General features: G+C 48.3%; 1 protein-coding gene across 2 annotated transcripts in view; it reads left to right on the plus strand.

Moving 5' to 3' along the window:
* Window positions 1–13,445, plus strand: part of TMCO4 (transmembrane and coiled-coil domains 4) — a 47,630-nt gene that overhangs the window by 14,676 nt on the left and 19,509 nt on the right. For both annotated transcript variants that reach the window (XM_083750222.1, XM_083750223.1), the window contains exons 5-11: window positions 468–603; window positions 3,632–3,729; window positions 5,077–5,220; window positions 7,240–7,359; window positions 9,693–9,857; window positions 10,765–10,901; window positions 12,674–12,758. In XM_083750222.1, the coding sequence (XP_083606348.1) occupies window positions 468–603; window positions 3,632–3,729; window positions 5,077–5,220; window positions 7,240–7,359; window positions 9,693–9,857; window positions 10,765–10,901; window positions 12,674–12,758 (885 nt within the window). The remainder of the gene's footprint in view (window positions 1–467; window positions 604–3,631; window positions 3,730–5,076; window positions 5,221–7,239; window positions 7,360–9,692; window positions 9,858–10,764; window positions 10,902–12,673; window positions 12,759–13,445) is intronic.

The following is a 13,445-nucleotide window of genomic DNA, read 5'->3' on the forward strand; positions in this document are numbered from 1 at the left end:
AGCGGCAAGAATGTTACTTGCCCCAAAATGGAAAAAAGCAGAAGTCCCAGCAAAGGAAGAAAATTTATAGAATATGCAGAAATGGTGAAACTTACCGAAATAATAAGAAATCAAGATAACAATTTTTCTTATAAAAGAATGGAAATGGTTATTGAATATTTACAGATAAATTGTAAAGAGATAAGAGCATTGGCAGGTTTATTGTAATAACCTGCAGTTTTATAAGAGTATATATTTAAAAAAGATGAATAAATGAGCAAATTGCGTTAATTTGGATATGCAGAAGATCTTAAAAACAAATCTAAGAAACCGCAGAAAGAGGGGGAAGGAAGTCAGGTTTTGAAATGTTGTAATGATTGTAAAATTAGTGAAATGCATAGATCTGAAAAGCATAAATAAAATTTAAGGGGGGGAAATACACTGACCGGCCACATTTGATGGCCTTTGGCTCTTTCCTTGCCTTCCAGGCACCTACGACGCCCGGGCAAGGGTGCTCCTTTCCCACATCACCTGGCTGCTGAGGATTCCCCCGGCAGAACTGGAAGCTTCGGAGGAGCGTCTTCTTGAGTGCCTGAAAGAGGAGGAAGAGGAGGAGGAATCTGAGTAAGGCTGTTTCCCCAGAGATGCTTTCATGTTGTCGTTGTTTAGTCATTTAGTCCGACTCTTCGTGACCCCATGGACCAGAGCACGCCAGGCACTTCTGTCTTCCACTGCCTCCCGCAGTTTGGTCAAACTCATGTTCGTAGCTTCGAGAACACTGTCCAACCATCTCGTCCTCTGTCGTCCCCTTCTCCTTGTGTCGTCCCCTTCTCCTTGTGCCCTCCATCTTTCCCAACATCAGGGTCTTTTCCAGGGAGTCTTCTCTTCTCATGAGGTGGCCAAAGTATTGGAGCCTCAGCTTCAGGATCTGTCCTTCCAGTGAGCACTCAGGGCTGATTTCCTTCAGAATGGATAGGTTTGATCTTCTTGCAGTCCATAGGACTCTCAAGAGTCTCCTCCAGCACCATAATTCAAAAGCATCAATTCTTTGGCGATCAGCCTTCTTTATGGTCCAGCTCTCTCTTCCATACATCACTACTGGGAAAACCATAGCTTTAACTATACTGACCTTTGTTGGCAAGGTGATGTCTTTATGTTTTTAAGATGCTGTCTAGATTTGCCATTGCTTTTCTCCCAAGAAGCAGGCGTCTTTTAATTTCATGACTGCTGTTACCATCTGCAGTGATCATGGAGCCCAAGAAAGTAAAATCTCTCTCTGCCTCCATTTCTTCCCCTTCTAGATGCTTTCATAGAACCATAGAATCGTAGAGCTGGAAGGGACCCCATGGGTTAGAGTCCAACCACCCCCTGCAATGCATGAATCTCAACTAAAGCATCCATGACATCTTCTCTCCTTATCCAACCTCTCCTTAAAGACCTCCGAGGAAGGAGAGTTCTTTTGTAAGAAAATATGAAGAGCCCTGCAAGGAATCAGGCCAGTGGACCATCTAGTCCAGCATACTCTTCTCCCAGTGGCCAAGCAAATGCCCCAGTTGGAAAGCCCACAAGTAGGGATCACACCCCAATAACCCTCTCCCCTCCTGCGGCTTCCAGCGACTAGTATTCAGAAGGATTGCTGCCAATGGCGTGGCCATGGTGGCTAGTAGCCATTAAAAAACAAACAAACCACAACGTTTGTTTACATCCTGATGCTGGGAAGGGTTTTAAGAACCCCTTTGCCACAGGTGTCCTTGAAACCTTGCGCAATGGCAAGTCTGGTCCCTATGAAAAATCAGCTGCCAGCCAGAGGGGCAGGGTTGTTCCCTTAAACAAATACTTTTAAGCTGCTGTTATTGGTCTTCTGGGAAATTGCCTGTGTACATATTTTAATAGCTGCTGTTTTCACTACACAAGCTGCCAAATCGCTAGGAAGGATTTTCAAGGTAAGCGTTGCCAGTACTGTTCTTTTATCACCATTATGATTTCTGGTTCTGTTTTCAGCCATAAAAAGTAAGCATCATTATTATTATTATTATTATTATTATTATTATTATTATTATTATTATCTTACCCTATCTTTCCCCCCAGATTACACAAGTTAAAGCCACACAGATAAAACTCAGGTTGCTAAAAATACCGTATTTTTCGCTCTATTGGAAGCAGTTTCCCCCCTCCAAAAATGGAGGGGAAATGTGTGTGCGTCCTATGGAGCGAATGCAGGCTTGTGCCATAGCCGTGCGCAACCCCTCCAGCAGGGAGAGGCTGAACAGGGCTATGGCTTCTTTAGCTCCACGCAGCCTCTCCCGGGAGGGAGAGGCTGCACGGGGCTAAAGGGGAAGCCAAAACAGCCAGCGGGATCCATCCCGTTTGCTGCCTTGGCTTGCTCCATAGCTGCGCGCAACCCCTCCGGCAAGGAGAGGCTGCATGGGGCTAAAGGGGAAGTCAAAACAGCGAGCGGGATCCATCCCGTTTGCTGCCTTGGCTTGCTCCATAGCTGCGCGCAACCCCTCCGGCAAGGAGAGGCTGCATGGGGCTAAAGGGGAAGTCAAAACAGTGAGCGGGATCCATCCCGTTTGCTGCCTTGGCTTGCTCCATAGCTGTGCGCAACCCCTCCGGCAAGGAGAGGCTGCATGGGGCTAAAGGGGAAGTCAAAACAGCGAGCGGGATCCATCCCGTTCGCTGCCTTGGCTTGCTCCATAGCTGTGCACAACCCCTCCGGCAAGGAGAGGCTGCACGGGGCTATGGCTTCTTTAGCCCCACACAGCCTCTCCCGGCAAGGAGAGGTTGCGCGGGGCTAAAGAGGAAGCCAAAACAGCGAGCGGGATCCATCCTGCTCGCTGCCTTGGCTTGTGCCATAGCCGCGCGCAACCCCTCCGGCAGGGAGAGGTTGTGCACAGCCTGTACGCTGCTCTTTGGGGCTGGGGTGGGAAAGATTTTTTTTCTTGATTTCCCCCCCTAAAAACTGGGTGTGCCCTATGGTCCGGTGCGCCCTATGGTGCGAAAAATACAGTACATAATAAAGGTAAAGGGACCCCTGACCATTAGGTCCAGTTGTGACCGACTCTGGGGTTGCGGCGCTCATCTCACTCTATAGGCCAAGGGAGCCGGCGTACAGCTTCCGGATCATGTGGCCAGCATGACTAAGCCGCTTCTGGCGAACCAGAGCAGCACACGGAAATGCCGTTTACCTTCCTGCCGGAGCGGTCCCTATTTATCTACTTGCCCTTTGTCGTGCTTTCGAACTGCTAGGTTGGCAGGAGCGGGAACCAAGCAACGGGAGCTCACCCCGTTGCAGGGATTCGAACCACCGACCTTCTGATCAGCAAGCCCTAGGTTCTGTGGTTTAACCCACAGCGCCACCCGCATCCCGGGAAAAAACAACAACAACATAGTAGATAATAGTTAAAAAGCAATCCAGTTCTAATAGAATTGAAACAATTTAAAATAACCAAACCAAGTGTGTTAAAGTACAGAGGGCAAAATCAGCGCAGCACTATGAAAGCCCTTTTCTTAAAAGAAGGGAGGTGGGAACCAGTTTGTAAAGGTGCCAAAAAGAGTTCAATGAACGGGCCTGCCTGATACCAATAGGCAGGGAGTTCCAAAGTGTAGGTACTGTTGAGACTCTCACACCCGTCTCTTCTGCCACTGCCAGGACGGCCGCAGCTGCGCGGAAGAAGAAAGAGAAAAACAGGAGGTTGAAGAGGTACCTGTTGATCGGCTTGGCGACTGTTGGTGGGGGGACAGTAATAGGTGAGTGACACCGCGCCCCCATCTATTGTCCGCGCCAGCTAGGGGCAGCCGGCTTCTAACCTTCATGTGACCCACTTGCTCCTCCAGACCCAGTCTAGTTAACCTGTGGCCCTCCAGATATTGATGGACTCCAGCTCCAACCAGTCCCCTTTTGGCCAGCATGGCTAATAGTTAGGGATAATGGGAACCGTCGCTCAGCAGCATGCCTGGGCCAAATGTTCCCCGTTCCCTGCATTGAAAGAAGGCAGAGTTACGATGGAGTTACTATTTATTAAATATGTATATTGTCCTGGCCTTTGCCCACAGGTTTCAGGGCGGTTACAATATGAAATCACACCTTTTTATCAATTCATTATGAATCATTTCCCAGTACTCTTTCCCCCTTTTACAAGTCCACCACATATGAAAGAACATTCCCTCAAACTCTTTGCAGCTCCAGCACTTATCTGATTCAGTCTTACACATCTTAGCAAGCCCACTCAGAATTAAATACCGTATTTTTCACTCTATAGGACGCACCGGACGATAAGATGCACCTAGTTTGGGGGGGGGGGGAGGAAACAAGAAGAAAAAAATTCTGAACCCCAGGAGGGATCTGGCTTCTGGGATAGCCTCTTGCTATTCTGGCTTCGGGGATAGCCTCTTGCTATTCTGGCTTCGGGGACAGCCTTTGAAGCCTCCGCAGGGTATCGGGGTGCCTTCCTCCCCCCTCTGCCCTGCGGAGGCTTTGCGCAGCCATCCCCAAGCTAGAACAGCGCAGCGCTCCGTCCCCCTGTTCTTACTTTTTAGAAGGGGAAAAGTGCGTCTTATAGAGCGAAAAATACGGCACCGTCTGCAAATCATTTTCAAGTGGTTCTCTTTCAAAGAAGAACATGCTGTAAACTTCAGAGGTTAAAATCTATATTGTGTCCTATATCTATTGCCCAGTGTGTCATTGAGGCTATGAAAAGTTTGTCTTTTGCTTCCCAGTCTAATAACAAAAGTTTGGACAAAAGTTTCTTTGTTGTAGAAATTCTTTTTCGAATTGTGGGCTTTGGTCTGCAGCATTAATGACTTCAACGGTTGAGGAGAGAGGGTGTGCAGCCTGGGAATGAGAGACTCCCAAGGGCAGAAGAATCATAGGATCCTAAATTTTAGAGTTGGAAGGGAGCACGAGGATCATCTGGTCCAACCCCCTTGCAGTGTAGGACCCTTTTACCCAACGTGGGGCTCAAACCCTCGACCCTGAGACTAAAGAACCTCACTCTCTGCCAACCGAGCCTGGGGATCTGCACTTTGCTCCCAGGCCTGAGGTTCCCTTCCCTCGACCCTCTGCCAGGAGTTGAAACAGCATCCCTCTGTTTTCAGGTCTGACAGGGGGCCTGGCTGCCCCCCTGGTGGCAACGGGAGCGACGGCGATCATTGGCAGCGCTGGGGCTGCTGCCCTGGGCTCAGTGGCCGGGATGGCTGTCATGGGGTCGCTCTTTGGAGCTGCAGGAGCTGGACTCACAGGTAAGCCACCTCCTTGGGTGCAAAGTAAACTCTTCTTCTATACAGCTGGGTCTCTAGGGGGAAGCAGGGGGCAGTGTGTCCAATCTGTTTAGTAATAATAATAATTATTATTATTTATTATTTATACCCCGCCCATCTGGGTTGGGTTTCCCCAGCCACTCTGGGCGGCTTCCAACAAAATATTAAAATATAGTGGTCTGTTAAACATTAAAAGCTTCCTTAAACAGGGCTGCCTTCAGATGCCTTCTAAAAGTCTGGTAGTTGTTTATCTCTTTGTCATCTGATGGGAGGGCGTTCCACAGGACGGCCCCTCTACCGAGAAGGCCCTCTTCCTGGTTCCCTGTAGCTTTGCTTCTCGCAGGGAGGGAACCGCCAGAAGGCCTTCAGAGCTGAACTTCAGTGTCCGGGCAGAACGATGGGGGTGGAGACGCTCCTTCAGGTATACTGGACCGAGGCCATTTAGGCTTTAAAGGTCAGCACCAACACAATATTTGTAGGGGGAAGGAACCTTTCTGGGCAACCTTCAGAGCAGGGGGCGGGGGACAAAGTGGGCGGGACCTTTGAATGCCAGCTACACTCCAGTCCTGATTCTGGGCTTCCCAGTGGGGCATCTGGTTTGGCTGCTGTGAGTACAAGATGCTGGACTAGATGGGACATTGGCTTGATCCAGCAGGGCTCTTCTTTTCGGGGGTGATAGCAGAAACTCCATGCCCAGGGAGAGTCTGCCAGGTTGGCCACTGCAAGAACAGGATGCTGGAGTCAGTGAGTTCCCTTTGGCCAGCAGCCAGACTCCTAAGTTCCTAGAATCATAAAAACATAGAATCATAGAATCATAGAGTTGGAAGAGACCACAAGGGCCATCGAGTCCAACCCCCTGCCAAGCAGGAAACACCATCAGAGCACTCCTGACATATGGTTGTCAAGCCTCTGCTTAAAGACCTCCAAAGAAAGAGACTCCACCACACTCCTTGGCAGCAAATTCCACTGTCAAACAGCTCTTACTGTCAGGAAGTTCTTCCTAATGTTTAGGTGGAATCTTCTTTCTTGTAGTTTGGATCCATTGCTCCGTGTCCGCTTCTCTGGAGCAGCAGAAAACAACCTTTCTCCCTCCTCTATGTGACATCCTTTTATATATTTGAACATGGCTATCATATCACCCCTTAACCTCCTCTTCTCCAGGCTAAACATGCCCAGCTCCCTTAGCCGTTCCTCATAAGGCATCGTTTCCAGGCCTTTGACCATTTTGGTTGCCCTCCTCTGGACACGTTCCAGTTTGTCAGTGTCCTTCTTGAACTGTGGTGCCCAGAACTGGACACAGTACTCCAGGTGAGGTCTGACCAGATCAGAATACAGTGGCACTATTACTTCCCTTGATCTAGATGCTATACTCCTATTGATGCAGCCCAGAATTGCATTGGCTTTTTTAGCTGCCGCGTCACACTGTTGGCGATTCCTAGGAGATTTGAGCTCATGCCAAGAAAAATTAAAAAAATAATACTGCCCTTCATCCGAGATTCACAGGGAAGTTTACAATGTAAAAACACGAAAAGTACATAAAAACTGTGTGTCTCATTGAAAAAAAGAAGTAGGTCATGCAAAACTGACGTTAGCAAATCATGCTCCTTGCTTTACAAAATTTGCAGGGAGGGCAAGCCAGCCCCTGATCCCCACCCCTAGGGGCATAACCTGCCTTAAAAATAAATAGAGAAATCCTATGTCCACAGTCGCTGTGCAAATAAAAGATACAACAGGCAGCGGTGAATCTGTGACCCAAGCCCTGTCTTTGGGTCCCCATGATGTTTTTCCTCGCTGTTACTTATTTCAGATGTGTTTGGCTATTTCCGCAGCTTGGCCTCTTAAATCATTGCTCGCTGTGCAATGTAAAGATGGGAGTGGTTGGTTTGACAGGCGACAGATCTTATTGGTTGAGCCCGATGTCCATTTATGCAGCTTGGCCTGGAGGCCTGCGGACAAAGGGCAAGCTGTTAAGAGGGGCTTTTGTTTTCCTCCCCCATTCAGGTTACAAGATGAAAAAGCGTGTAGGGGCCATTGAAGAGTTTGAGTTCCTGCCCTTAACGGAAGGGAGGCAGCTCCACCTCACCATAGCCATCACCGGCTGGCTCACGACTGGCAAATACGGTAAGGAAGAGGCAAGCAAAAGGGGAGCGCTGCAGCAAAAATGTTGCAGCGTGCGGTGGGGCCGCCCAGTCCAGCATTCCTGGCATTCAGCCATGCCTTCTTTCAGGCATATTCATTTCCCCATTGGCTTTCTTGGTTACCGCCACCACTGTAACAAATCAATATTCCGTGGCTTACTGAGCATGCTCAGTCCCCGTCAGGCTGCTTTGGGGCACCCCCCCCCCCGGTCCACACATACATACTTAGCCTTTTCCCTCCTAAAAATATTTGTACTTTTGTGAACACTGGGGATCTCCCCAAACCTTCTGGCGCCTGCCTCCCTCTCAACCACTTGGGCTACATCTGCAACGGCCTGAATCTCAGAAATTGAGGGTGTCCCCAACACCACCAGCAACATTTGGGGAGATTCCATAGCATCACAGCAGCACGACCAGTGGCACGGCAGAAGCCTGGTAGGGGGCAGAATTGTGGGTTTGATTGGCACGGTAGCAATGGCAGATTTGAAGTTTTCCTGGGTGCAACAGATGGAATTGTTTTCATATGGAAACACATGCGGCCCCCGAATCTTACATTCTGATCCCTACACACTCTCCCCTGGGGTAGATTCTTGTCTTAGCAAATGTTCTGGCTCTGCTGCTTGTGTGGAATCTTTCCTATTTAAGTCTCGCAAGGACGCTGTTCTCATTAAACCTGTTTGCTCTATAAAACAAAGACGTTTTATTTATTTTTTACGGTCTATTTCCATTTGACTTTCACACCAGTTTCTTTTCTGAATAACAAGCGGCGTCCCATGAGCCGTGGGGAAAAGCTCCTGGGTGAAAGGGTGAAGGTGTTAATGTGCTCTTGCAGAGGTTTCAAAGTTTAGCAGAGGAGCCCAGCACCACTTTACAGCTCAATGTTGCTGGCCCTTTGCCTTGTAGGAATCTGCTCCCAGCACTAATATCCTCAGCGCAGGCATGATCTTTCAAGACCTGGTTCAATAAAGGTAAAGGGACCCCTGACCGTTAGGTCCAGTCGTGGCCGACTCTGGGGTTGTGGCGCTCATCTCGCTTTATTGGCCGAGGGAGCCAGCGTACAGCTTCCGGGTCATGTGGCCAGCATGACTAAGCCGCTTCTGGCGAACCAGAGCAGCACACGGAAACGCCATTTACCTTCCCGCTGGAGCGGTACCTATTCATCTACTTGCACTTTGATGTGCTTTCGAACTGCTAGGTTGACAGGAGCAGGGACTGAGCAACGGGAGCTCACCCCGTCACGGGGATTCGAACCGCCGACCTTCTGATCAGCAAGTCCTAGGCTCTGTGGTTTAACCCACAGCGCCACCTGCGTCCCCCCAAAGCAGATTACAAACAATCAAAACAAGACAGTCCCTACCCTGCAGGTTTGCAATCTAAAAACCACGATACACAAGGGAAAACGGACAGCGAAGGAAGAGGAAAAACCAAAACTCAGGCATCAGTTTCTAAACAGTTGTTCCTATAATGACCTGCTGGCACAGTTCAGGGGCAGGAGGTGCCAAATGGAGCTGTGCTTTTGGCAAAGTTGATGGAATGAGTCTTCTGCTTCCCATCTCTCCCAGTGAGGCTGTCTGATGGGATGGGTACCCTCAGATGACAGTTGAGGGAGTGGAGGCCTGAAGGGGCTGGCCTGTCACAGCAGAGCCAAATTAGGGAGCCAATAAAACGAAATGAGCGCCGCAACCCCAGAGCCGGCCACGTCTAGACATAATGGTCAGGGGTCCCCTTTACCTTTACCTTTACCTAAGCTGCTCTGGGAGCTTTTGGGACTGAAGAGCAGGGCACTGAAACTCTAAATAAATACATAGATACAATTTTATCCCCGACTATGACAATGCAACGCCTGTTTGCATCAGAAGGTGGCTGAATCTTCCCGTTTTGCTTCCTCCCCTTCTCACCTTTCCAGTCTTTGATTTCAGCACATCCCACTCCTGCATCAGTTTGCATTTATTAAAGAGCACCGAAATCTGCCTGCATTTTAGGGAACAGTCTTCTTTAAGACACACGTTTTGCCTAATATGTTCATTTTTGCAAGCCAGTTCCCCCCCCCCATAATATAATGCATTATGTATGCCCCCCCAATTCCTATTTCTGTGTGCCTGTTTCCCTAATAACACTTCTTTCTGTGTAGACACAATATTTGTTAAAGAGCTGCATTGCAAAATTCAGGAGAGCATGACATTTGAAAGGCAGCTGCGTTTTTCATCCCGCTTACTGCTTCAGGAAGTGTGTATTATGCATGGATTCTGCACCTCCCCCTTCCCATCTGTGTCTTATTAATTCTTTGTGTCTGCAACTTTTTCTTCCTACTTTTAGGGAGTTTCACGGCTCCCTGGAGCAGCCTGCTCCAGTCCAAAGAACAGTACTGCTTAGCCTGGGAGAGTAAGTACCTGATGGAACTGGGCAACACACTTGACACTTTGCTGAATGGATTAGTCAACGTCGTGGCTCAGGAAGCGCTGAAATTCACTGTCTTATCAGGCAAGTAGTTGGCGGTCATCCACTCTGGGCGGTTATTTTCCCACGATTATTCTGTGCTCCTCCTTCCGTCTGTTACTTCAATTTGAAGCCCTCTCGCTCAATTATCCCATGACTCTCGGCTAGCCAGATATACTTAACGTTTCTTTTTTAAAAAAGAAAATCAAGTTCCTAGTCCTTATTATTATTATTAATAAAATTTGTACGCTGTCCCATACCTGTATAGAGTGGCTGGGAAACCCAGCCAGATGGGCGGGGTATAAATAAATTATTATTATTATTATTATTATTATTATTATTATTATTATTATTATTATTATATCATCTCAAGGCAGATCACAACATAAAATTACAGTATCAAACCCCCCACACAAAATATGTAATAAAATTAAAAACAAAGACAACACAATAATCCCCAAGAAATTCAAAGGAAGAAATATGCAGGACTCTACAGTGGATGCTCGGGTTGCGAACATGATCCGTGCTGGAGGCACGTTCACAACCTGCAGTGTTCCCAACCCGCTGCGCCACATCTGCGCACGTGCGGGTTGTGATTCAGCCCTTCTGCGCACATGCAAAGCGCGATTTAGCAATTCTGCGCATGCGCGACCGCCAAAACCTGGAAATAACCCGTTCTGGTACTTCCAGGTTTTGGCAGGTCCGTAACCCAAAAAAAACACGCAACCTAAAGTACCTGTAACCTGAGGTATGACTGTATCTGTTTTATTTTCTTCATTTCGAAAGGTTTATATGCCGCTTGGTTGTAATGAAACCTCAATGCGGTTTAGAACTAGAATCGGTGTAGATGCTGCCCTCAATAGGGACAGCAGACTCTGGCAAAAATCCTATTACATTTGTATTACATCTGATTTCCAGCTGCCTGTTTCCTCTCCCCTGCCCCACCCCCCAGGCATCGTCACGGCGCTCGCATTACCCGCCTCCCTGCTCACGGTGGCCAGCGTGATTGATAACCCCTGGGGAGTGTGCCTCCACCGCTCGTCTGAGGTCGGCAAACACCTGGCCCGAATCCTGCTCAGCCGGCACCAGGTAGGAAGGTGGTTTGATGGTCACAACCCACATCCAAGTGTGTCTGAGCTGGGGAAAATCTTTGTGGGATCTCTGTAGTAGAGGGGGTCCTGGCTCAGTTGGCTGAGCAGTGAGGTGTTGGCAGAGCAGTGAGGTGTAGCAGTTAGAGCATCGGAACTTCCAGTACCTGGGAGACCAGGGTTCAGATCCCCACTCGCCCATGAAGCTCACTGGGTGACTCTTCCAGCCTAACCTACCTCACAGGGTTGTTGTGGAGACTGAATGGAAGAAGGGGAGAGAATCATTTAAGCCACCTTGAGCTCCTTGGAAGAGGTGGAATAGGGACACAATAAATACAGTGGTACCTCGGGTTACAGACACTTGAGGTTACAGACGCTTCAGGTTACAGACTCCGCTAACCCAGAAATAGTACCTCGGGTTAAGAACTTTGCTTCAGGATGAGAACAGAAATCGCGCAGCAGCAGCAGGAGGCTCCATTAGCTAAAGTGGTACCTCAGGTTAAGAACAGTTTCAGGTTAAGAACGGACCTCCAGAACGAATTTAGTTCTTAACCCAAGGTACCACTGTAAGTAAATTTGCTTATCCGTAGGATCACCTTGCCAACAAAGGTCCGTATAGTTAAAGCTATGGTTTTCCCAGTAGTGATGTATGGAAGAGAGAGCTGGACCATAAAGAAGGCTGATCGCCAAAGAATTGATGCTTTTGAATTATGGTGCTGGAGGAGACTCTTGAGAGTCCCACGGACTGCAAGAAGATCAAACCTATCCATTCTGAAGGAAATCAGCCCTGAGTGCTCACAGGAAGGGCAGATTGTGAAGCTGAGGCTCCAATACTTTGGCCACCTCATGAGAAGAGAAGACTCCCTGGAAAAGACCCTGATGTTGGGAAAGATGGAAGGCACAAGGAGAAGGGGACAACAGAGGACAAGATGGTGGGACAGTGTTCTCGAAGCTACCAGCATGAGTTTGACCAAACTGCAGGAGGCCGAGGAAGACAGGAGTGTCTGGCGTGCTCTGGTCCATGGGGTCACGAAGAGTTGGACACGACTAAAAAACAACAATAGAAATAAGGGCCCAGGTCCAGTCCACAGCAATCCACCACTTAAAGGATCATGTAGAAAGAATCATGGGGAAAACATTTATTGTGGTGATAGTGTTAGTCCTACGCAGAATAGACCCACTGAAATTAATGGGCATGACTAACTTAGGCCCATCAATTTCATTTTATTTACTGCATTTGTAGCTCATCCTTTTTTCCCCTCTAATGAGCTCAAGTTGGCATGCACGGTTCTCCACCAACCCATAAATCTTCACAACAACCTTGTGAGGTAGGTTATTCTGAGAAGGGCAATGACCATCCTAAGGTGATGGCTGAGTGAGGAATTACGACTCTTAACATCTGTATGGTAGGCTATGTTTTGGCCACTACGGAATCATAGGATTGTCAAGTTGGAAGGCACCCAACGGGCATCTGGTCTAACCCACCGCAAATCATTGCTGCTAATGAATTTCTTCCCAGAGGAGCTCAGGGTGGCAAATACATCACTAAAACAAAAAGACGGTTTAAACACAGTCTCTCTGTCGCGTCGATCATGCCAAAGGCCCCTGCATGTAGGCAAGCATCACCAAATTTCTAGGACATGATGCAGCTAGGCAAAACCTTTCTTTCTTTTTCACTGTCAAGTGGTAATCATCTTTACTGCTTTTTCGAGGCAGGGAGCTTGAGGTTTTAAGCTTGTTTGGGTTCTGTCATTCTGTTCCTTCCCCTTCCAGGGCAAGCGGCCGGTTACCTTGATGGGTTTCAGTCTTGGCGCCAGGGTCATCTACTTCTGCCTCCAGGAAATGGCCAAGGAGGAAGGTGCGTGCTGGAGGGGGTTGGTTTCTGCTTCCTTCACTGAGCAGCGAAGTGCTTGTCACAAGACAATGTTTACATTCCACAGTAAAATGCTGTTGGGTTTTCTCACGGGAAGGGAGACTGGATGTGACGTACACTGGTTTCCTGTTTTTCACTGTTCTTTGCAGTTCAGTGGTGATTCTCTCCGTGCTTTAGAGGAGAGAGGATGCTTTTCTCTGCTCCGGCAGAGGCAAGATGTTTTCCTGTAACTTACCAGTTTTGAAGTGTAAATAAAGTAATATAGAGCATGTTGGCACGTACTTTTCATCATTCCGCTGTGCACTGGACACTGCTTATCTCCAACATTTGGTTCCGGGCCCAGAAAAACGCAGTGTTTTGAGAATGGACTCCAGAAGTCGGGCTCCTGGCAAAGGAACAAAGGAGCAAAGAATTGGAGTGCCGGCAAAGGATCGGAATGCAGAGGGCCGGATCGGACGATATCTCTGCGCGTCAAGATGATTTGATGAGGTATGTGCTACAGCTCCGGGCAGCCTGCCAGCTTCTAATTAATGGCTTTATGGCTGGACTTTGAACTTTTATAGCCGGTTTTGCCGTGGCACAGGCAAAAGGCTAGAAGGCTAAATTTTTCCTATGCTGGGGGAAATCGAAAGTAAAGCAGCTGCAGCAGTGTCGCAGCATGAATTTAAGACA

Source organism: Podarcis gaigeae, assembly GCF_964106915.1.
Source record: "Podarcis gaigeae genome assembly, chromosome: 8".
Lineage (NCBI taxonomy): Eukaryota > Metazoa > Chordata > Lepidosauria > Squamata > Lacertidae > Podarcis > Podarcis gaigeae.